The sequence below is a fragment of the Hypanus sabinus genome, chromosome 23 (assembly GCF_030144855.1).
Source record: "Hypanus sabinus isolate sHypSab1 chromosome 23, sHypSab1.hap1, whole genome shotgun sequence".
Lineage (NCBI taxonomy): Eukaryota > Metazoa > Chordata > Chondrichthyes > Myliobatiformes > Dasyatidae > Hypanus > Hypanus sabinus.
Window position 1 is genome coordinate 55719665 of NC_082728.1, and position 26288 is coordinate 55745952.

The window sequence follows — 26288 nt, forward strand, 5'->3', positions numbered from 1 at the left end:
TTAATGAAGAACAAACAGTTTTCTTTTAGAACTCAGTGGGTCAAGCAGCATCTGTGGGGGAGTGGGGATGGTTGGAGGGAAGATCTCGATCTTGAGAACATGTGAAGTGTCTCAGAGCTGGGGGGAAGCGACTGAACCAAGGAGGACAAAATGTTATCAAGGCATGCGAGGCACCCAGGCCTAGCTGCAAAAGGAGGAGGGTTGGGTGAGGGGCTAGCAACTTCAACCCGCTTAAAAAAAAAACAGAGGCACAGAAACACCAGTTGAAGCTCCAAAGACCCATCCCTGAGAAAGGAAGGATCTTCAAAGATGGGCAACACCTGGGACAACTTGAAAGACTGGACCAGGACAGAGGACTCTGTCAGTGGTCTATACTCCAGCAGGGGTGATGGGCTTAAGTAAATACGTGGAAATGAGTTCAGTGGGAAGAGCAGGCTGTCAGGTTTGTAGATCTTGGGCAGCATACAATAAAGAAAGGGTGAGAGGAGATTTAGGACTAGACAGAGCTGGGGGGGGGGGGGGTTGGTGAAACCCTGAACATCGACAATTCTTCCCTCCAACTATCCCCACTCCCCCACAGATGCTGCTTGACCCACTGAGTTCTAAAAGAAAACTGTTTGTTCTTCATTCAACTGTGGCAGACAATTTGTGCACATTCCCATAAACAATGTAACATTCTGTTTGAGAGCTTGGTGGGGGGAGGGTGGTTGTAAAGACGGAGGGAATTCGGAGCTCAATGTCTCAGCAACAGAAGGGATTGTGCAATAATCGTAATCAGGAAGAATTATATTCCCTTAACTCCCATAAGATATCTCATTCACCATTCACAGATTTCCAGGAGAAATATCTGGAGAAATATCCCCCTCTCGGTCCAAAAATCACTGATCCCTTTTGAGACTCTGCCACCGAGTTCTCTACTCTCCAGACAAGGGAAGAAGTCCTTTCAGACATCTTCCTTGATAATAAAATGCAGACTTGGGTTTCAAAATAGTCACGCCTCTTTTTTTTCTAAATTCAGTGTGTGTTGGTCATTCCTATTGTAATGCCCTGGTTAATATTTTTACTGCAATGCTGTATGTACTTCATTTTGGCAGTTCTGTAAGAGTAGTCTGTTTTGTTTTCAGCTTGTTTGAGTTATTGTTGAAGATAAGAGATGAGGAGAAATGTCTGCCATCCAATTAGGATGGTTGAATTAAGGGGAGGTTTCTCTGGTGAAGAACACCGAGGTTGGTCTTGGGCTTTTGAACGAGAGGAGATGAAGAGGGAAGATGCTGGGGAGTCCCGGTTGTAGCATATGATTCGGTGGGAGACCCGTTTGTTCGAGATGGATTGTGAGGGACGTTCAGAAGGTGGTGTGTGCTTTCACGTTGACCGAGGGCCCAGTGCACAAGCGACAGAAAAGTTCAAGATTTATAACCATATAACAATTACAGCACGGAAATAGGCCATCTCAGCCCTTCTAGTCTGTGCCAAACGCTTACTCCTACTGACCCGCACTCAGCCCATAACCCTCCATTCCTATCCTGTCCATATACCTATCCAATTTTACTTTAAATGACAATACCGAACCTGCCTCTACCACTTCTACTGGAAGCTCGTTCCACACAGCTACCACTCTCTGAGTAAAGAAATTCCCCCTCGTGTTACCCTTAAACTTTTGCCCCCTGAATCTCAACTCATGTCCTCTTGTATGAATCTTCCCTACTCTCAATGCAAAGAGCCTATCCACGTCAACTCTATCTATGCCCCTCATAATTTTAAATACCTCTATCAAGTCCCCCCTCAACTTTCTACGCACCAAAGAATAAAGACCTAACTTGTTCATCCTTTCCCTGTAACTTAGGTGCTGAAACCCAGGTAACATTCTAGTAAATCTTCTCTGTACTCTCTCTATTTTGTTGACATCTTCCCTATAATTCAGTGACCAGAACTGTACACAATACTCCAAATTCAGCCTTAGCAATACCTTGTACTATTTTAACATTACATCCCAATTCCTATACTCAACGCACTGATTTATAAAGGCCAGCATACCAAAAGCTTTCTTCACCATCCTATCCAACATGAGATTCCACCTTCAGGGAACTATACACCATTATTCCTAGATCACTCTGTTCTACTGCATTCTTCAACACCCTACCATTTACCATGTATGTCCTATTTGGATTATTCCTACCAAAATGTAGTACCTCACACTTATCAGCATTAAACTCCATCTGCCATCTTTCAGCCCACTCTTCTAACTAGCCTAAATGTCTCTGCAAACTTTGAAAACCTACTTCATTATCCACAATGCCACCTACCTTAGTATCATCTGCATACTTACTAATCCAATTTACCACCCCATCATCCAGATCATTATTAGACAATAGACAGTAGGTGCAGGAGTAGGCCATTCGGCCCTTCTAGCCAGCACCACCAATCACTGTGATCACGGCTGATCATACACAATCAGTACCCCATTCCTGCCCTCTCCCCATATCCCTTGACCCCGCTATCTATAAGAGCTCTATCTAACTCTCTCTTGAATGCATCCAGAGACTTGGCCTCCACTGTCTTCTGGGGCAGAGCATTCCACATATCCACCACTCTCTGGGTGAAAAAGTTTTTCCGCATCTCAGTTCTAAATGGGCTACCCCTTATTCTTAAACTGTGGCCTCTAGTTCTGGACTCACCCATCAGGGGGAACATGCTTCCTGCCTCCAGTGTGTCCAATCCCTTAATAATCTTATACGTTTCAATCAGATCCCCTCTCATCCTTCTAAATTCCAGTGTATACAAGCCCAGTCAGTCCAATCTTTCAACATATGACAGTCCCACCATTCTTGGAATTAACCTTGTGAACCTACGCTGCACTCCCTCAGTAGCAAGAATGTCCTTCCTCAAATTTGGAGACCAAAACTGCACACAATACTCCAGGTGGGGTCTCACCAGGGCCCTGTACAGCTGCAGAAGGACCTCTTTACTCCTATACTCAATTCCTCTTGTTATAAAAGCCAGCATGCCATTAGCTTTCTTCACTGCCTGCTGTACCTGCATGCTTACTTTCATTGACTGATGTACAAGAACACCTAGATCTCGTTGTACTTCCCCTTTTCCTAACTTGACTCCATTTAGATAGTAATCTGCCTTCCTGTTCTTGCCACCAAAGTGGATAACCTCACATTTATCCACATTAAACTGCATCTGCCGTACATTTGCCCACTCACCCAACCTGTCCAAGTCACCATGCATTCTCATAACATCCTCCTGACATTTCACACTGCCACTCAGCTTTGTGTCATCAGCAGATTTGCTAATGTTACTTTTAATCCCTTCATCTAAATCATTAATGTATATTGTAAACAGCTGCGGTCCCAGCACCGAACCTTGCGGTACCCCACTGGTCACAGCCTGCCATTCTGAAAGGGACCTGTTAATCACTACTCTTTGTTTCCTGTCAGCCAGCCAATTTTCAATCCATGTCAGTACCCTGCCCCCAATACCATGTGCCCTAATTTTGCCCACTAATCTCCTATGTGGGACTTTATCAAAAGCTTTCTGGAAGTCCAGGTACACTACATCCAATGGCTCTCCCTTGTCCATTTTCATAGTTACATCCTCAAAAAACTCCAAAAGATTAGTCAAGCATGGTTTTCCCTTCATAAATCTATGCTGACTCGGACTGATCCTTCTACTGCTATCCAACTGTGTCGTAATTTCCTCCTTTATAATTTACTCCAGTATCTTTCCCACCACTGACGTCAGGCTAACCGGTCTATAATTCGCAAACACGAGGAAATCTGCAGATGCTGGAAATTCAAACAACAGCACACACATAATGCTGTGTTCCACCAGCATTCTGTGTGTGTTGTCAGTCTATAATTCCGTATTCTCTCTCCCTCCTTTCTTGAAAAGTGGGACATTAGCCACCCTCCAATCAGCAAGAACTGTTCCTGAAACTATAGAACTTTGAAAAATGATTACCAATGCATCCACAATTTCTAGAGCCACCTCTTTAAGTACCCTGGGATGCAGACCATCAGGTCCCGGGGACTTATCAGCCTTCAGACTCAACAGTCTATCCAACACCGTTTCTTGCCTAATATAAATTTCCTTCAATTCATCCTTTACCCTAGTTCCTTTGGCCACTATTACATCTGGGAGATTGTTTGTGTCTTCCCTGGTGAAGACAGATCCAAAGTACCTGTTCAACTCATCTGCCATTTCCTTGTTCCCCATAATAAATTCACCCGTTTCTGTCTTCCAATGGCCCAATTTTGGTCTTAACTATTTTTTTTTTGCTATTTACATACCTAAAGAAGCTTTTACTATCCTCCTTTATATTCTTGGCTAGTTTACCTTCGTACCTCATTTTTTCTTAGTGTATTGCCTTTTTTGTTATCTTCTGTTGCTCTTTAAAAGCTTCCCAGTCCTCTGGTCCTGCTCATCTTTGCTATGTTATACTTCTCTTTTATTTTTATACTGTCCTTTACTTCCCTCATCAGCCACGGCTGCCCCTTATTCCCCTTAGGATCTTTCTTCCTTTTTGGCATGAACCGATCCTGCACCTCCTGCATTATTCCCAGAAATACCTGCCATTTTTGTTCCACTGTCTTCCCTGCTAGGGTATTGTTCCATTGAACTTTGGCCAGCTCCTCCCTCATAGCTCCATAGTTCCCTTTGTTCAACTGTAATACTGACACATCCGATTTTCCCTTCTCCTTCTCAAATTGTAGGTTAAAACATATCATATTATGGTCACTACCTCCTAATGGTTCCTTTACCTCAAGGTCCCTGATCAAATCCGGTTCATTGCACAACACTAAATCTAGAATTGCCTTCTCCCTGGTAGGCTCCAGTACAAGCTGTTCTAAGAATCCATCTCGGAGGCACTCCACAAACTCCCTTTCTTGGGGTCCAGTACCATTCTGATTCTCCCAGTCTACCTGCACGTTGAAATCCCCCATGACAATTGTATCATTACCTTTGCGACATGACAATTTTAACTTTTCATTCAACTTACACCCTACATCCAGACTACTGTTTGAGGGCCTGTAGATAACTCCCATTAGGGTCTCTCTACCCTTAGAATTCCTCAGTTCTATCCATACTGACTTTACATCCCCAGATTCTATGTCTCCCCTCGCAAGGGACTGAATATTATTCTTCACCAACAGAGCCACCCCACCCCCTCTGCCAGTCAGTCTGTCCTTTCGATAAGATGAATATCCTTGAATATTCATTTCCCAGGCTCTGTCCGCTTGAAGCCATGTCTCAGTTATTCCCACAACATCGTACTTGCCAATTTCCAACTGAGCCTCAAGCTCATCTAACTTTATTCCTTATACTTTGTGCATTCATATATAATACTTTTAATTCAGTACTCCCCTCTCCTTTCATATCAATTCCTATTTCACTTGGCCATTCTGTATGATCTCTTCTTGAGCTTTCTACTCCATTGATTCTGTTGTCCTTTTTAACTTTTCTTATTTTCACTTTCCCTTTAACTCCATCCTTATATTTCCAGTTCATCCCCCCCCACCCCCCACTACTTAGTTTAAACACATCCGTGTTGCAGTGGCAAACCTATCTGCCAGAATGCTGGTCCCCCACCAATTAAGGTGCAACCCATCCCTTTTGTACAATTCATCCCTACCCCAAAACAGATCCCAGTGATCCAAGAATGTAAACCCTTGCTTCCTGCACCAGTTCCTCACCCACACATTCAGATCCATTATCTCCCTGTTTCTGCCCTCTCCAGCACGAGGAACTGGAAGCAAACCGGAGATAACCACCCTGGAAGTCCTGCTTTTCAGCCTTCTTCCGAGTTCTCTGAAGACCCACTGCAGAATGTCCTTCCTCTACTTCCCGATGTCATTTGTGCCGACATGCACTACCACTTCCGGCTGTTCACCTTCACCCTTGAGGATTCCCTGCAATCGGTCCGTGATGTCCTGGATCCTAGCACCGGGGAGGCAACACACCATCCTTAAATCTCGCCTGTTGCCGCAGAAACCCCTTTCCGTACCTCTTATTATGGAGTCCCCTACTATCACGGCTCTTCCTGATGTCTGACTTCTCGGCTCCGCTTCTGCACCAATTTTCGGCTCGCAGACTTGTCCGCCTCTCAGACTGGCAGAATCTTCTGTCCTGACAGCTTCCAAGAAGGTGAACCTGTTCACAACCCCTGGGGTCTCCTGTACTTCAAGCATCCTTACCTTCCTCATCGTCGACCCCTTTCTCTCTTCTGGTATCCTCGGTGTAACGACCTCACTGTAGGTCCTGTCCAGAAAACCCTCGTTTTCGTGGATATACCTGAGGTCATCCAATTCTTTCTTCAGTGCTGCAACATGCTCCTTCAGAAGCTGAATCTGGACACACTTTCCACAGCTGTAGCAGTGTACCATCAATGTCCTTGACCTCCCACATCATGCACGTAGCACACTGAATCAGCTTAGCGGTCATGTCTTCACCCTCTGCAATTGTGCCTGGCGTAGTCTCCTCGCTGAAGACTCTCGAGCCAAAGACTAGTACTTTTCACACCAGGCACTTCCCTCGACCAGGCCACTTCCCAACAGGCATTAATTAATGTATCTGACAAACAACATTGGACCCAGTACAGATCCCTGAGGCACACCACTAGTCACCGGCCTCCAACCTGACAAACAGTTATCTACCACTACTCTCTGGCATCTCCCATCCAGCTACTGTTGAATCCGTTTTACTACTTCAATATTAATACCTAATGATTGAACCTTCCTAACTAACCTTCCGTGCGGAACCTTGTCAAAGGCCTTACTGAAGTCTATATAGACAACACACACTGCTTTACGCTTGTCAACTTTCATCATAACCTCTTCAAAAAATTCAATAAGATTTGTCAAACATGACCTTCCACGCACAAATCCAAGTTGACGGTTCCTAATCAGACCCTGTCTATCCAGATAATTATATATACAATCTCTAAGAATACTTTCCATTAATTTACCCACCACTGACGTCAAACTGACAGGCCTATAATTGCTAGGTTCACTCTTAGAACCCTTTTTAAACAATGGAACCACATGAGCAATATGCCAATCCTCCGGCACCATCCCCGTTTCTAATGACATTTGAAATATTTCTGTCAGAGCCCTTGCTATTTCTACACTAACTTCCCTCAAGGTCTTAGGGAATATCCTGTCAGGAATATTCCTTAAAAGTGCCAGTACCTCCTCCTCTTTAATCGTCATAGTTTCCATAACTTCCCAACTTGTTTCCCTTACCTTACACAATTCAATATCCTTCTCCTTAGTGAATAGCAAAGAAAAGAAATTGTTCAAAATCTCCCCCATCTCCTTTGGCTCAGCACATAGCTGTCCACTCTGATTCTCTAAGGGACCAATTTTATCCCTCACTATCTTTTTGCTGTTAATATAACTGTAGAAACCCTTTGGATTTATTTTCACCTTACTTGCCAAAGCAACCTCGTATCTTCTTTTAACTTTTCTAATTTCTTCCTTAAGATTCTTCTTACATTCATTATATTCCTCGAGCACCTCATTTAATCCATGCTGCCTATTTTAATTGTAGATATCTCTCTTTTTCCTAACCAAGTTTCCAATATCCCTTGAAAACCATGGCTCTCTCAAACTTTTAACCTTTCCTTTCAACCTAACAGGAACATGAAGATTCTGTACCTTCAGAATTTCACCTTTAAATGACCTCCATTTCTCTATTACATTTTTCCCATAAAACAAATTGTCCCAATCTACTCCATTTAAATCCTTTTGCATCTCCTCAAAGTTAGCCTTTCCCTTTCGCATCTCCTCAAGAAGTTCCAAATTGTGCACATTTGACAGTTTAGTTAGAATGGGCTCTTTTCTTTTTGTTATTCTTTACTAACCCTTTAGTTAAGATTCATAATTTGTAACAGGGTAGCAAATTACTCAGCATCCACACAAACCGTGATTTGGAGTAGGATCGAGCCGTCTCAATCTCACAATTGTAGCGGGACTTGAGCTCATCTTCCCTAGACTTACCCAGCCATGGAAACTAGGGTGTTTCACTATCGGTTCTGTTCTTGTACAGCAAACCCTGCCAAAGGAATTTACACATTGCAACACTTGCAATACTTCCAGCACACAACATTCCAGGTGTAGACTTGCTAAAGGTGTGTCAGAAAAAACAAACTTCCTTATACTTTTACAACTTATTGCAAAATGACTATCGTACTATTTTGCTGATTGTTTACTGCACCTGCATCTTTCTTACTATATCCTATGATAAGCACTTACTTCTGCATACTATATTTCATCTGACACTGTCTCTCTGCTCTCTCTACATGCTCCTCACCTACTTTGAGTTAAGTTACTTGGGTCCAGAAATCTATTGCAATCACTGTGAAAATTATTTAGTCTTCTAGAGCGGAATGTAATCACCAAGATTTCTGGTTGAATCAAATCCCACACTGGGAATGTAACAGAGTAATTTAGCTGCAAAGTGCACGTTAATGATGTATTTGCTTGTATCAGATAGTGTAACAAACTGCTTCATTCTCTGCATATACGAAGAAGAAATTGGATATCCAAGCACTGAATCCAGTACTGGAGAGGGGGCTTAGATTGAAATTTGTATCAGTGATCTAGGATCCTAGGGTACTCTAGGATCCAGCAGTTTAGGGGTTGCAGTGGAGACATATTAAATGAAAGGGAACCCTGTACACCAGAGGCAGAGAAGGTCAAGTCCCTGCCATGTTCCAAAAGTACCATCCCATTGGAAGGTAGCTTGTTCTGCTCCACTGACTAGGAAACTGAATCGGGTCAAATGACAAACTTAACACATGGAGGTTGCCTGAAATTTTTTGCAGGATGGTGGAAAATGACCTGGGAATTAATTCTGGGGAAAAGAATCTAACTTCAATTGTGGCTCATGCAGTTGAATTGCTAGCCTAATACCTCTAGGTAGAGGTAGTACAATCAAGTTTGCCATTGAGAAGTGAATGTAAAAGCTTGGGTGTGGAAGTGTGGGTGCTATGAAAACTATTGATTGATTTATTAACAAAGGATTTATAATTCAGTTCAATATTCTCCAAAGTCTTCCTTTCCCATACATACTAAGAAATATTGCTGATTCTATCTCTTCCTTGTGCCCAAGCTAGCCTACTTCAGTCTGTGGTGGACTTGGTTGCCTATCCATTCTCTGATACAACTGAAGGGGGCATTGCTGGTACCGGAAACCGGGAAGTTCTGGAAATCCACATCATTGTGTAAAGGTCTCCACCCAAAGTGTCAAACCTTGTTTCATCTACTTTATAAACACTGACTCATCAGCTGTATATTTCTACATTTTTATTTCACTGAGGTCATCACTTCTATTTCTATTAAATTCCAAAGTACAGATAAATGTCTCCATCCATCACACTCAAGGCACTTCTGCAGAGTGTTGAATGTAAAACTATACGTAAATCTCTTCAGTTTGCCCTCATTACCAACAGCTCTCATGTCTTTGTAAGGTATTTCTGAATGGACAATGAACATGTACGCTACCTCACTCATTTTTTTGCCTCTCTTTTTGAACTACTTATTTAATTAACTTTTTATACTAAGTATCTTATTATATTGTCAAGAAGTTTTTAATTAAGTATAGCAAAGTACTGCTGTCAGAAAACAACAAATTTTATGATCTAGATAGATACTTTATTGAGCCCAAAGGAAATTACAGTGTCACAGTCGCATTACAAGGGCATAGATATACAAATATTATAAGAGAAGTAAGAAAGAATAAAAAAAATAAGTTACCACAGTCTAACAGGAAGGGGGTCATCCCTGCCTATAGATTAACTCACTATAGAGCCAAATGGCCAAGGGTAAGAATTACCTCACATAGTTCTCTTTGGAACAGCAAAGTTGTCTTAGTCTATGACTAAAAGTGCTCCTCTGGTCAGCCAAGGTGGCATGCAGAGGGTGAGAAACACTGTTCCAGAATTGACAGGATTTTCCGTAGGGTACTTTGTTCTACCACAGCCTCCAGTGTGTCCAGTTTGACTCCTATAACAGAGCCAGCCTTTCTGATCAGTTTATTGAGCCTGTTGGCATCACCCATGTTGATGGCATTGCCCCAGCACACCACCACATAGAAGATTGTACTGGTGACAACAGACTGGTAGAACTTGTGAAGGACAGGCCGGCATACTCCAAGAGAACTCAGTTTCCTCAGGAAGTAAAGGCGACTGTGTCCCTTACTGTACACAGCCTCTTTGTTGGTGCTCCACTCAAGTCTGTCATTCAGGTGCACCCCCAGGTACTTATAGGTTCTCCCGCATCCATGTCTCACAATCAATAGTAACAAGGAGCAATGCAGGCCTAGTCTTCCTAAAGTCCATCACCATCTCCTTTGTCTTACTGATGTTGAGCTGCAGACGATTCAGCTTACACCATTTGACAAAGTCCTCCACCAGTGCCCTGTATTCATCCTCCCGTCCTCCCTTTATACACCCAACTATTGCTGAGTCATCAGAGAATTTCTACCGATGACACGACTCAGTGTTGTGTATATGAGTGATATTAAACCTGATTCTGATTCTAATATTGTGATATTTGAACTCCTAATGCTTGTGCCACATCACCCCCACCCCACCTACATGGCATTTCCTCCACTTCACCACAGTCTGGAACTACTTCCCTCAACTCTACTGCTCTCTCGGCGAAGAGTCTCCTGATAACCTAACCAACAGTCCTTCACTATTCTGTGATGCGAGTACTAACATTCGTGGAAAGTGCTGTGGGATGTAATGCTGCATTAACAGTGCAAATTTTGTAGTTTGATCACCTCTGGCTTTTCGTGTCAGTTCTGTTACATATGATGATTATATCCCAATATAGAAGCAAAGCTCTGTTATTTAAACTCCAGAATCTAACATAAAAGCACCACCTATATGGCTGGCTGGTGGCGCAATGGCATCAGTGCTGGACTCCGGAGCAAAGGCCACCCCCAAGCTCGCTTTCCACCTGTGCTGGGTTGAGCATCGAGCTAGCCGCTCGGCCTCATTAAAAAAAAAGTCAAGTCAGGAACGTTCATATAATGATCCGGTTAATCCGAAAAGAGACCAATCCTGACACCACGCGCCAGACAAGAATGGCTGACTGTCTTGTGCAACGCTCTAAAAAAGACACCTGTATCTTTTCCTAATCCCAAGGAGGAAATTAACAGAAATAGAAGCAACAATCCAGACAAAGTTCTAACCTGGAATTTTCCTTGATTCTGGAGCTTGCCTGAAGAGACCCTGGAGGCACTTGGAGATAAGTAAGGAGATCGCCTCCAAATCCTTCTTCACTGCGTCCAGCTTGTTCTCTATTGCCAGCTCTGGAATAGGCTCTTCCAGGTTCTGGGAACTTTTTTTCAGTGCATCAATCTCTTGAGGGAACTGATAGGCAGTGTATATGGAGCAAATAAAAGAACTTGCATTAAAATACAGACTTTGCCACTGTAAGGACAGTCCAGACTCTCTATAGCTGTTAAAGTGATGGAACTAAATTCAAAACAAGATTATGAAAAGTTATACAGAACTTCACCAAGCTAGGGGGAAAAAAACACAATACACTGGAGAGACAAGAGACTACAGGTACTAGAATCTGGAGCAACAAACCATCAGCTGGGGGATCTCAGTCGATCGAGCAGCATCCGAGGGAAGAGTGTCAAAAATGCTTGGTTCCCACGAAGACCCGTTGTAAATTGGGGTGGGATGGGAGAAGGCAGGTGAGAGAGGGGGTTAGAAGAGGGTGGAACAGAGGTGGGGGAGAGAGCCTTGTACTCTCCCCCTCACTCATGAATACTTGTTGATGATGGATTTAGCGAACATTATTTTAGGGAGAGGGTTGTAAACAAACTTAAAGTTTTAAATGTCGCTATCCATTTCTGCTCCCTCTCCTATTGCTATCCATTTCCTCTCCCTCTCCTGTCGCTATCCATTTCCTCCCTCTCCTGTCGCTATCCATTTCCTCTGCCTCTCCTGTCGCTATCCATTTCCTCTCCCTCTCCTGTCGCTATCCATTTCCTCTCTCCTGTCATTATGAATTTCTTCTCCCTCTTCTGTTGCTATCCATTTCCTCTCTCCTGTTGCTATCCATTTCCTCCCTCTCTCTCCTGTCATCTAGTTGTTGTTATTCTACCCTCTTTTCCAGCTCATTCTATTTTTTTTCTCTTGGTCAATCCTGAGAGATGGATCACACCATTTTCTCTTGGAATTTTGAGAATGGCCACCTTTCCAGAGTCTTGAAGAATTTATATTCATGCCATGCAGTCGATGGCAAAGGTTTTAGCTGAGGATCCTCCATCTCAACAATCACTTTAGTACAGTGAGTCTCCTTCTCCAATTTTTGGTTGGGCTGCAGAGTATGCTAATCCTTCTCATTGCTGTAAATGTAAATGTGCTATTGCACATAGTCCTAAAGCAAGCAAATTGGATTAGTGTAGATGGGCAAAAAAGGATGGCTTTACAGGTCAATTTCTGTCTGCACAACCTCAAGACATGAGTCAGAGACATTTCACACCTTCCTGCTACATGCACCATCCTTCATTTACTAGCTCACAATCTGACCAGATGACACATCTGGAAGGTGTGACCCTTTGACAACTCTCTGAATATCAGCTGCACATTGACATGGCATTCCCATTGACATTCAACGACATTGCCACATTCTGAGTCACTACCAGTCAGTAACTCAACTGAGCAGGCACTGAAAATACCCCAGGTCACAGGGCACATATCGTATGAAGTGACTCATCATGGAGAGAGTGGACATGGACAAGATGTTTCCATCAGTAGGATATTCTATGAGCCAAAGGCACAACCTCAGATTAAAGGGAGACCCCTTTAAAACTGAGACAAGGAGGAAGTTCCTCAGCCAGAATGTGGAGAATGTGTGGAATTCATTGCCATGGAGGCCAGGTCAGTGGTTATATTTAAGACAGAGATCAATAGGCTCAACAAACCGCAAGAACACTATGGGCACAGTCACTCTTGAAAAGCCTCTTCAGTACCTACCCCCAACCCTCAGTCTCACTCTTTAAAGTGGAGGTCAAGTGTCCAGAAGAATATCAGCACCTTCATGTTTTCCAAGAACTTCCAAGACTTGTGAAAGTTGTGAAGCTCCCATCCCATCTGTACTGTTAATCACCAACACTTCAAGAAGGTCAAGAACTGGGCCCAGCATTGTTTACAGAGCCAATTATTAATGGATGATAAAGAAGCTTGAGAGGCAAACTTTTCGCACGCAGATGATCAGTATGTAGAAAGAGCTGCCAGAGGAAGTGGTAGAGGTGAATGCAACATAAAATATTGAATAGTACAGCACAGGAGCAGGTTCTTCAGTTCACAATGTCTAACCTGACAACTCCATTGCCAATGCTCAAGAAACTCAGTGCAAACTAGGACAAAACAGTCCCATCCAACACCTCATCTACTCACCACAAGCACATTAAGCCACATACAACTACCACATTTGGAACGGAATATGGATAGGAAAGACTTAGAGAGAAATGGGTGAAACATGGGTAAATGGGTTATGTGTACTGTTAGCTTAGTTGTGTGTACTGGTCAGGCTGGATGAGTTTGTGTGAAAAGTTATACAATGTGGAAATAGGTCCTATTTACATTATGAGGATGAAGATAAAAGAAAGCTGCTGATAGGTCTACCCAATGAGGAGGGACATTAAATTTTGTCTCCAAGGGATTTCTGGTGACACCATTATCCAGTATTGACCTGCCTCGCATTCCCTCTCACGAAACTCGAAGAATAATAGCTGTTACGTTACTTTTGGCTATCTATGAAAGACGTTTTTGCTAAGTAAAGAGTAGAGGAGCACGACTATGGCATCTCGGACTTCAAAACACACCGGAAAACCAGAAATACAAAGAGAAAGTAAAGACAAAAAGATACAGCTAGCGCCAGAACAAGCTGAAGCTAGCAAAGATGAGGAGGAGAAAGATATGGTCGTGATACTATATGAGTTGAAGGAGTTGAGAAAAGAGGCATCCCTACCAAGACTGGAGACCTTGGTGACAGATCTGAAGGAATGACTGGACCTACTTGGGCAGAAATCTCCCAAGTCTGAGTCCAGAATTAGTGCTAACTAGGATGCACGTTTCCGGCATGAGAGAGCACTTAAATACCTGTTGAAGTGAGAAGCCGCTCTTACCACAGCTTGCGATGATCTCCAGAACCGCTCACGAAGGAATAACTTAAGAATCTATCAGATACCTGAGGGTAGTGAAAAAGGAGATATGGTGCAGTCTATCAAACAGTTAATTAAAACGACGCTTCGGCTGCCAGAGGACTTAAATATATACATTGAGAGAGTCCACCGATTCCTGATCACAGAGCCAGTGCCCTCTGCACCACCGTGCTCTGTCATTGTACAATTCTTGGATTATACAACAAAAGAGGCAGTACTGCGTCAAGCATGGGCTCAAAAACAAGTTACGCTTCAAAGCAGAGTCATCTATTTTGATCAGGACTACTCTCCTGAGGTCCAAAAAAGAAGAGCAAAAGTCCGCACTGCGATCAAACAGCTAAAGGAGAAAGTTGTGCAAGCAAGTTGTCGCTTCCCAGCACAGCTGAGAATAAACTTGGATGCTGGAGTGAAGACATGTCTTTCCTTGATTGGATTTTACCTACACTTAACAACCTGGGCGTCTCCATGCCGGTGAATGGGAGGGAGAAGTTGGAGCAACGAGGTATGGCAGGTGCAGCGGAGGGGGAGAGGAGGGAGCGCTGAGCTGTCAGAGGCAGACATGAGAGCTTTCCAGACATAAGAAAAGGATGATTACATTTTTTTTTCTCTCAAGGAAAGATGTGTTATGAACAGTGTCTTCTTTGGACTGATTAATAATTTCTGGGTGTGAGCAATATTTAACTGTCTTCGCCAACATGTACAGTTATTTACCAGCATAATTGATATATCTTGATATACAATGCAGTTTCATGGGGAGGGGGAGGGCGAGTTACATTTTGTTAAGCAGGCAGAAAAGGAAAAGGAATTGCCAAGGGTGGGCAACAACTCAACCAGGAGAATCTAGTTTGTAGCTATGACAGCACTGTGTGCATGTTCCCCAGAGAGAAGTAGGTGTCATTACTCTCTGCCTAATTATTATCAGGGTCTGGACTTGATAAGAGAAAAAGGAGTCATAATAATTTGTTTTATCAGGAATGTTAAAAGACCAACTGGGTTTTTGGAAGTCTTGTTTGGTTTTATTGTGTTTTGTGAATTATATTCTTTTGTAAATAGCTCTCTAGGCATTGACAGGTCATCACAAGTTTTTCCAGTTATTATACTATAAAAATGCCGGGTTTGGTTGAAGGTGGGGTGGGGGTGGTGATGTAGTAAGAGAAGTATTGTATCATGGCCACTTTGAACATAATTAGTTATAATATTAATGAAATCAATCACCCCATTAAAAGGAAAAAATATTGGCTCAGTTGAAAAAGCTTAATTGCCCTATAGCTCTATTACAAGAAACATACTTAGGAGACATGGAACACAAAAAATTAAAAAGAGAGTGGGTAGATCTAGTCTATTATTCATATTGCCCTAATAGTAGAAAGAGAGGAGTTGCAATATTAATTAACAGATTAGTTTATTTCATGGTGGAAAAAGACGTTAAAGATTTCTGACAATACGTGTAGATATGTGTTAGCTTTGTGCTCAATGGGAGGTGAAGGATTTACTAACACGAGTATCTCAGTGTGGAATGGCAATTGTCCCGTATCGGACTGTAAAGACCTCCAACGGGTGGTGAAAACTGCCCAGCGGATTATCGGCACCCAATTGCCCACAATTGAGAACATTTACCATAAACTGCCTGGGCAGGGTGAGAAGCATTATCAAGGATACATCTCACCCTAACCATGGACTTTTTACTCTCCTGCCATCCAGTAGGCGCTTCAGGAGCTTCCGCTCTCACAGGCTCAGGAACAGCTTCTTCCATAAGGCTGTGACCCTGCTGAACCTCACATCACAGCGCTAAGCAGTATTGCACCCATTTGTACTGCCTCAATACTTTTATATTTGTATGCTGTTGCACTTACTTTTTATTAGCAGTTATTTTGTAAATAACACTATTCCTTTGCACTTCTGGTTAGATGCTAATTGCATTTCATTGGCTGTACTCGGCACTATGACAATAAAGTTGAATCTAATCTAATCTACTCACCGAATGAAGATAACCCCACCTTTTTCAAAGAAGTAGCTTTATTACTTGCCCGGGAAGCTAGAGGTACTGTTATAGTTGGAGGAGACTTTAATTGTATTCTTAATAGGAGTTTGGATAAATTAGCTGGGAATGGAGAACCCCTGAGCAAGAAGTCTAAAGCAGTAAAAATTATGTTGGATGAGCTTGGGCTAATTGATGGCTGGAGAGCTTTGAATCCAGGTGCCAGGGATTTTAGTCATATATCAAGAGCCCATGGCTCACGTTCAAGAACTGACCTTATTTGCATCCCAAAGAAGGATCTACATCAGGTGACATTGTCAGATCATGTTCCTGTTAGACTTGTACTGAAAGTAGGCTCTGAAACGGCACTTCAAATACTGGAGGCTCAATGTTTCCACGTTGATGGACCCCTCTTCCTATAATCAACTAAAACAATGCATTGACGAATATTTTGTGACAAATGACAATGGGGAGATTTCTCCCTTGATTGTGTGGGGAGGTGCAAAAGCTGTGATTAGGGGAAAATGTATTGATTTGGCTGTTCAAATGAAAAAATACCAAACAAGGATGATTGGAAAAACTTACAAAAGTGTAGGGATGCCTTGAATGAGTTGCTCACATACAAAGCAGAAGGAGCACTTATATACACAAATCAAAAGTATTATGAGATGGGGAACCAGGCCAGCCATCTATTAGCATTTCAGTTGAGAAAGGCACAATCTAACAGAGTTGTACCAAAAATTAGACATCCTTTAACTTTCTCCAAGTTATCGAACCCAAACGATGTAGCAGAGGCATTTAGGGCCTTCTATAAAGATCTGTATGATTCTTTGGATCCACCACAAAATAAAGGCAAGCTGGACAAAATTTTCAGACATCTGTATAAACAAACTTTCAGAAAGTGAGATTGTTTCACTGACACAACCAATCTCAGAATTAGAAATAAAAGATATTATTAAAACATTAAAATATAATAAATCTTCAGGTATGGATTTCCGGGTGAGTTCTATGAGATACTTACAAAATAACTTACTCCAATTTTATGTAAAGTTTTTAGTTAAGCTCTGAATGAACATGAACCCCTGGAGAGCTAGTCAGAGACAATCATATCAGTAATCCACAAGGATGGAAAGGATGATATAGTTCATATAGACCAATCAGTCTGCCTGGTACTGATGTGAAGATTCTTTGTTCTATTTTAGCAAAGAGTCTACAGAAGTATATAAGATCAAACTGGATTTATTTCAGGCTGCCAGGGAGCAAACAATGTTAGAAGAGCTTTAAATACCCAGTCTTTAGCACAGAGATCCATCCACCCTTCAATGTTTCTTAGCTTAGATGCCGAGAAGGCATTTGATAGGGTGGATTGGATATACTTAGATAGACCAGTGGTCCCCAACCACCGGGCCGCAGACCAGTACCAGGCCGCAAAGCATGTGCTACCAGGCTGCGAGAAAAACGATATGATTTGGTGATATGAAACAATATCAGCTGCACCTTTCCGCATTCCCTGTCACACCCACTGTTGAACTTGAACGCACGCGAGGTCATTACTCATGCGTCATCCATGTCAGCACGGGAAGAAGACCAACTCCTTGAGCTTGCAAATGATGGTGGCCTAAAAAGTATGTTTGACATAACATCTCTGCTGGCATGCTGGATCAAAGTCAAGGCTGAATATCCTGATATAGTCATGAAAACGTTGCTTCCATTTCCAACATCATATCTCTGCGAAGTGGCTTTTCTGCAATGAAAACTAAATTGTGGAATACACTGGACATAAGGAACCCCCGTCAAGTATCGCTGTCTCCCATCTCCCGTCAATGGGACAGTCTTGTTGCAGGGAAACAAGCCCAGGGATCCCACTGATTTAGTGGTGTGTTGCAATGATTGTATATTTTCATTTGGAGAAAATATGCGCAGTGTGTTTAATATTAAATTCATTAGATATACCCTTTTAGAAACAAAACTGAGTGAATTAGCCACTTACAAGTGACTTAGTTGACTTATCATCTATATTCCGGTCGTGACTACCTGAGGTCCCTGGTGGGGCAAGAATATTGTCAATATTAAACCAGTCTGCAGTGCAAAAAAGGTTGGGGACCCCTGACTTAGACTATACCTTAGAAAAATGGGTTTTAATGCAACATTTTGAAGTTAGATGAAGATACTGAATAAAGATCCAATTTCCAGGGTTAGAGTAAATGGATACTGTTCTAATTTCTTCAGGCTCAAAAGGGGAACCAATCAGGAGCCCCCTATCCCTGATATTATTTGCCTTAAGCAGCGAACCACTGGCTGAGTTAATAAGACAAAATGAACAAATTAAGGAGTGTAACAGATAAAGCAGATATAACCCATAAGATAGCTTTATTTGCAGATGACTTTCTTCTCTTTATAAAGAACCCTCTTTCATCAGTCCCCACGCTTATACAATGTTTGAGAAGCTATGCTGAGGTCTCTGGATACAAAGTTAACAAAGCAAAATCTAAAGCTATGATGATTACAGGGCAAAGCCAGCTGGATGATGAAGTGACTTTTCATTGGCCAAAACAGGACTTCAGATATTTGGGGGTTAGTCTATCTCATAGTTCCTCCGAGCTCTTTGCAGCCAATTATGTTAAACTTATTAATCAAGTGAGGAGAGATCTTGAACATTGGGAGATGCTTCCTTTATCACTGATAGGTAGAGTAGAAATGATCAGGATAAATATTTTGCCCAGGTTTCTTTTTCTTTTCAGTGCTCTACCCATAATAGTTCCTATACCTATGTTTAAAATGTTGGACAGACTCATCAGTAGGTTTACAGTATATGGCAGAAAGAGAGGCCTAGGGTGAGACTAAAAGTGTTATATTCAAATAAAAAACAGGGAGGTTTAGCTTTACCTCATTTAAAGACCTATTATTGGGCTACCCAATTAAGAGCAATTGTGTCATGAATCAGAGAAGACGTGGATTCAAGATGGGTTCACATAGAGCAAAATTCACTTGGTGAGTTATCTTTAGCTTTTTAAATCCAAACGTGTGGAAGAATGTTAGGTCTCAGAATGAATGGGTTAACTAAACATTGAAAGTATGGGATAAAACAAAACAACACAGCACAGTACAGGCCATTCAGCCCACAATGTTGTGCCGACCCTTAAACCCTGCCTCCTATATAACCCTCCACCTTAAGATCCTCCATATACCTGTCTAGTAGTCTCTTTAATTTCACTAGTGTATCTGCCACCACCACTGACTCAAGCAGTGCATTCCACGCACCAACCACTCTCTGAGTAAAAAACCTTCCTTTAATATCCCCCTTGAACTTTCCCCCCCTTATCTTAAAGCCATGTCCTCTTGTATTGAGCAGTAGTGCCCTGGGGAAGAGGCGCTGACTGTCTACTCAATCTATTCTTCTTAATATCTTGTGTACCTCTATCATGTCTCCTCTCATCCTCCTTCTCTCCAGAGAGTAAAGTCCTAGCTCCCTTAATCTCTGATCATAATGCATACTCTCTAAACCAGGCAGCATCCTGGTAAATCTCCTCTGTACCCTTTCCAATGCTTCCACATCCTTCCTATACTACATCATTACATTGTGTCTCTTAAACTCTATCCCTCGACTTATGAAAGCTATCACTCCACAAGCTTTCTTAACTACCCTATCTACCTGTGAAGCAATTTTCAGGGATCGGTGGACATGTACCCCCAGATCCCTCTGCTCCTCCACATTACCAAGTATTCTACCATTTACTTTGTACTCTGCCTTGGAGTTTGAGTAGAGGTCCCAGAACCGATCCTTGTGGGACACCATGAGTCACAACCCTCCAATCCAAATGTACTCCCTCCACCACGACCCTCTGCTTTCTGCAGGCAAACCAATTCTGAATCCAACTGGCCAAACTTCCCTGGATCTCATGCCTTCTGACTTTCTGAATAAGCCTACCGTGTGGTACCTTGTCAAATGCCTTACTAAAATCCATGTAGATCACATCCACTGCACTACCCTCATCTATATGCCTGGTCACCTCCTCAAAGAACTCTACCAGGCTTGTTAGACACGAAGCCCTTCACAAAGCCATGCTGACTGTCCCTGATCAGACCATGATTCTCTAAATGCCCATAGATTCTACCTCTAAGAATCTTTTCCAACTGCTTTCCCACCAGACGTAAGGCTCACTGGTCTGTAATTACCTGGACTATCCCTACTACCTCTTTTGAACAAGGGGACAATATTCGCCTCCCTCCAATCCTCCGGTACCATTCCCGTGGACAATGAGAACATAAAGATCCTAGCCAGAAGCTCAGCAATCTCTTCTCTCACCTCGTGGAGCAGCCTGGGGAATATTCCAGAAAATTGTATCTTGTATATATATAAAAAAAACCTGGATACAATGGATAAAACGTTAAATGTTAAATATAAGTGGGAATTGGAGGTAAATACCATAATAGAAGAGGAAGAGTGGAAGAGGTCTTGGGAGTCATGGCATAAATGCTTGAATAGTCCCAATTGGAGGGAATTTGCTTGAAAAATAAAGATGAGGTACTTTAAAACCCCGATAGTAATATCATTATACACAAAAGAAAACAGCAGACTTTGCTGGAGAGGCTGTGGCCTAGCGGGAGATTTTGCACATATATTCTAGGACTGTCCCAATTTAAGGGAATTTTGGTACAAGGTCACTGAGGAAATAAGAAGGATTTTAGATATAAGTACACTCTTTGAACCTAGTCATTTAATTTTAGGCAAGCTCCTGCATTCTGCATTAGAGAAGAATAAACTATACATGTTAAAAGTCTTGATTCTGATTGATCATAAAATGATAACTGTTAACCGGCTTAAATCTCATCCACCCACTTTGGAACAATGGATAGAGACTGAAAGAAGTGAACTGCATGGAAAATATCACTGCAAGTTTACAACTGAACATGGACTCTTACTTGGACAGATGAAGCTCTGTTATAGTGTACCTGGCACAGTGAAAGACCCACACAGGGGCCTGGTAAAATATAGGACGAGTTGATTACTGAGGATTGCGATTTTATTTAAAATAGATGTAAATCTACATTGAGGGGTGATGTAAAGTATGTAAATCATGCGCATGTTTGTGTTTGTATGTAATTGTATGTTTGTGCTCTTTGTTTCTTCTTTCTCTTGCTCCTACCCCAGTATTGTTAATATAGGTATTTACCATTGTGCAGTGAACTGTGGACTGATAGCCGATGCTTGTTTGTAGAGCAAACACGAGGAAATCTGCAGATGCTGGAAATTCAAACAACACACACAAAACGCTAGTGGAACACAGCAGATGCTGCCTGGCCTGCTGTGTTCCACCAGCATTTTGTGTGTGTTGCTTGTTTGTAGATATGTGTTTGTTCAATAAATTTAAAAAAAAGAAAAAAAATTGTCTCTGATAGCTCTCCACGGACCAGACGTACCTGCAAAATCCTCCATGGGTCATTGCTCTTCAGTGCGGTCTCTAGCTTCAGCCTGGCATTCCTCAGCTCAGTGTACCTCTCTTCCAGTTTCTCCAAGGTGCTGCTAACCTGCTCCAGAGAGCTATTTTCCTTGGTCACTATGTACTCAATCACTTTGGCCTTCATCTCTTCCAGCTCCCTTGCCAATGTACTAAACTTGTTGACGTAACTCGTTTGCACTCGAGAAACTGAGTCCTGGAAACAAGCCAACATTGCAATCAGCTAAGGGACGGAAAACAATGGAAACACTAGCAGGTCTGGCAGTATCATAGGAAAGACACAGCAGTGATATTTCAGCTTAAAGAACCTTGTTCAGACCTGAGAAAATTTAGAATTCAGGTGTACTTAAATTTGCTGGTTTTCAGGTTTTCTCAGCTCTCAGGAAAATCAAGGACCTGGAATGTTTCTTTTGCCTCTGCCAGACCCAATAGGGGCGTCCAACCTTTTCCTTCGTTTCAGATTTTCAGCATCTACCATCCACTTGTCAATGCTGTGGATAGGAGTGATCCCCTACCTTCTCTGATTTACCGGCAAGTTCATCCAAGACAGCTCCAATTTCTGATCCTGTCACTCTGAAAGTTTTATAGGTTAAAAAAAGCTGCAAGAAGCTTCTGCTATTTATTTCCCAGAGGGAACTGACATATCAGCTCATTCTTCACCACTCAGTAACACTACTTAAAAGCTCCCCTGTGCCACTGCCAATACTTACCTCTTACCAAAAGGTTAGATTCTGTGTTGGTGCTTCATGTGCATTAATAGCTGGCCAATTTTGGGCTACATGTGACCTCTTCAAAGGGCAATTAATACTTAACCACACCACGTGTTAGCAAGTCCAACAGCGGTTGGAGCGGGGGGGGGGGGTGGGGGTGGCAGTTTTATTTAATTAATGTGCCACTAGGTGAATTATTTGGGCCTTTATCACAATGCCATACAACACTCTATTTTTAACATTTTTCTTATTTACTGTATAATGCATTTGAACGTAATTAAAATCCTAAAGTGCACAGGAGGGAGTGCAACTCACTATACATTGTATCATCCAATCACTGCTCTCCATTCTTCCAATTTGTTGGTGCAGGGGTTCCCAACCTATGGTCTATAGACCCCTCAGTTAATGATAGGGGTCCATGGCATAAGAAAGTTTAGGAACCCCTGTGTTAAGAATGATAACACAAATCATGGACCACAAAGACCCCAGAAATGTTCTAGACAGCAGGGAGATTAACGTTCTCCTTTCAGATGACTCTGTTACAGAGATTAATTGATGAGGGTGACTGTACTTAACATGAAATATCCTAAACCATACATACACTGGGCTGGTATTGGTCATGATCTATTTGCCATCACTTGTTCGGGTAAGTCTCTGTCATTCTCAGCTGTATGGGATTGATTTTGATAGTGTAGTAGAAGGGTAGGGGCCAAGGAAAGGACTGTAGCCAGAATTTTTCTTTGTGCTAGTTTGCCTGTGTGTTTAAAACTGTATCCACATACACATCCTGTTAGGTCTGTGCAGAACAGCCTATTCTCCAATCATCTTGAAACTTCTTCCCATTGGAGCAGGACACCACTCTGGCGACTCCTTGGTGCAACACTGCTGCAAGTAAAACAAGTCATACTCAAGCTTCTTCCATCTTCTGAATCAGACGGATGGACAACTAACAAGACAGAGACATTCCTCAAATATATGATTCTGCAGATGCAGGAGATCTTGAGCAACACACACAAAATTCTGGAGCACATCAGCAGGTTAAGCAGTATCTATGGAGGGAAATAAACATTTCGGGCCAAGACCAGTACAGAAGCTTGCCTGCTCTTCCTCAGGTCAAATCTGAGAATTCTTACCAGCACCTGAGGCCTTTCTACCTCATGCAAACGACAGAGCTTATATTGTTGCAGCAATAGCACTCCCCACTATTCAAGTAAAGGCTAGGATCTTCAATATCCTCCTCAGAAGGCAACGAGCATTGATTATTAAAGGAATGGGGAGTACCTCAGGCTGCGTTTAGAACCACCCTGTCCCCTCCAATTAGGTTTGACCCAGAATGAGGCCCTTATTAATGGGGAATAGAGTCTTTATTTTCTTCGGAGGTCAAGGAGGTTTGGCTTGTCACTAAATACTCTAACAAACTTCTACAGATGTACTGTTGAAAACATCCTTAACTGGTTGCATCATGATCTGGTAGGACAGCTTGAATGAGCAAGAAGCTGCAGAGAGAGTCAGAGGGGAAGACAGAGATAGAGACAGTCAGATAGACAGAGACAGAGACTGAAGGCAAAAGACTTCAGGCCAGGAGGACCAAAAGGCAATACATATCACAGGACAACCAGACAAATTGGCAAATAAAAGATTATATGATGTATAAAAGTGGAAAATAATTTTAAGTCAGAAATCAATACTCTTATTTGAGCTTATATACCCTCACCACCTCAACAACCTCAAGATTGATGGACTTTGGGCCCAACACTTCCAACAGCCAAACAGCTTGGCTGTTCATCTGATAAACCCACAGAACCTTCAGGGAACTCAGATTTAAATAACAGACGGATGAACAACAGGAAGCAAATACAAAACTGAAATGCAGAACTGCCTTTACCAAGTTACCCCCCATCCCCTTCCCTCTCTGCTCTTCAGCTGAGACTGAGATGATAGCTGAGCTTAACTGGAATCTCTCACATCCCCCATTCAGGGGCTTGTGACCTTAAGCCCCTTTGATTGATTTGAGAAAAACTCAGCTGATGCCGGTCCTGTAACTGCAGTGGCTCCTCCCGTCCTCTCTGATGGAAAATACCCCATGCCATTATTCAAAGAGCAGGAGAGATCTTTCATTTGATGACCAACCAATGTCAACGGGATGCTGCTAGTTGCTATACCTTGCTGTGCACAGTGCCCACATCACAACACAACCTGCTATCACCACTTATCAAGAAAACAAACACCACTCATTCTGCAAATGGAAGGAACTGTGAGAATGACTTTTGGGTAACAGAATAGGGGCAGCACAGTAGCATAGCATTTAGTGTAACTCTATTACAGTGCCAGCAACCTGGGTTCAATTCCCACTACTGCCTATAAGGAGTTTGTCCATTCTCACCATGACCATGGGGCTTCCTCTGAGTGTCCCTGTTTCCTCCTATACTTCAAAGACATTCAGGCTAGTAAGTTAATCAATCCTCCAAGAGAACAATAACCTTGTTGTAGGACTTGGAGGCTATGGGCCTAAATAACCTGGAGAGCTATGTCGGCTGGAGTCAGGACCTTGTGCTTTGGTTCATGTAAGGTCACCATGCCAAACAGGTCAAAGGGTAGAGGCCAGACCAAGAGTGGCCCACTGGTCCTCCAGGTTCAGGGTGTTCATCTCCCTGACTGGTCAAAAAAATATTGTTATGGAAACAGCAATGAAGAATCCTTCTGTATCTGTGTCGACTGAGAGTCCTAAACCACACCTGGGGCACAATAGAAAGGACAGCCAAAGACAGACAGAGATGGAGGACCTTCTTTGCTGCCCTAAACATCAGAAGCGGAATGGGGATCTTGACGAGGTTAATTGATCACATAGGTGTAATCAGGTAGCACGGACTCATCGGGTTGGAAAAGTTTGTTACGAATGGAACCGTTATGTGCACAATGGCTGCTCTATTACTCTAAATGTACCTTCCTGACCACACATGGCTTTGAGACACATTGAACTGTTAAATATACAGGCAGTCCCCAGGTTACGAATGAGATCCATTCCTAAGTATGTCTTTAAGTCAAATTTGTACGTAATTCGGAACAGGGACATACGGTTCTTATTTAGTGTCAGTTAGTCAAATGTTTGTTTTAGTATATATTTTACCTTTCTATGCATATAGAACACTTAAGAAACACTTCCAAATGTACTAAAACATCTTAAAATACAATAATAATAATAAAAGTAACTACATATGGTACTGAAGACAAAGAGAATCTGTGTGTGTGTGTGTGTGTGTGTGTGTGTACGTATACAGTACTGAAAAAAACCATAAAAGAAACAGTTTAGATAGAAAAAAAGAAAAATGATCATAAAGGTTAACACTTTCTCTCGTTCCATCAATGTCTTGCATACCGGAAGGGGCATTCGTGAGGTAACGTTATGATAACATTAATAATTAGATGATGATAAACACATTGATGAAGGAAGAGCAGTAGATGCAGTGTGTATAGATTTCAGCAAGGCATTTGATAAGGTACCCCATGCAAGCTTATTGAGAAAGTAAGGAGACATGGGATCCAAGGGAACATTGCTTTGTGAATCCAGAACTGGCTTGCCCACAGGAGGCAAAGAGTGGTTGTAGATGGGTCATATTCTGCATGGAGGTCAGTCACCAGTGGGGTGCCTCAAGGATCTGTTCTGGGACCCTTACTCTTCGTGATTTTTATAAATGACCTGGATGAGGAAGTGGAGAGATGGGTTAGTAAATTTGCTGATGACAAAGAGGTTGGAGGTGTTGTGGATAGTGTGGATGCTGTCAGAGGTTACAGCAGGACATTAATAGGATGCAAAACTGGACTGAGAAGTGGCAGATGGAGTTCAACCCAGATAAGTGTGAAGTGGTTCATTTTGGTAGGTCAAATATGATGGCAGAATATAGTATAAACGGTAAGACTCTTGGCAGTGTGGAGGATCAGAGGGAT

At 42.4% G+C, this 26288-nt stretch overlaps 1 protein-coding gene across 3 annotated transcripts in view; it reads right to left on the reverse strand.

Annotated features, from left to right (window-relative positions):
- LOC132380205 (E3 ubiquitin/ISG15 ligase TRIM25-like) overlaps nucleotides 1-26288 on the reverse strand; it is a 69873-nt gene that overhangs the window by 27629 nt on the left and 15956 nt on the right. For 2 of the 3 annotated variants that reach the window (XM_059948905.1, XM_059948904.1), the window contains exons 3-4: nucleotides 21596-21829; nucleotides 11206-11386 (exon numbers count right to left, since the gene is read on the reverse strand). In XM_059948905.1, the coding sequence (XP_059804888.1) occupies nucleotides 11206-11386; nucleotides 21596-21829 (415 nt within the window). The remainder of the gene's footprint in view (nucleotides 1-11205; nucleotides 11387-21595; nucleotides 21830-26288) is intronic. The other variant, XM_059948906.1, reaches the window with a different exon arrangement.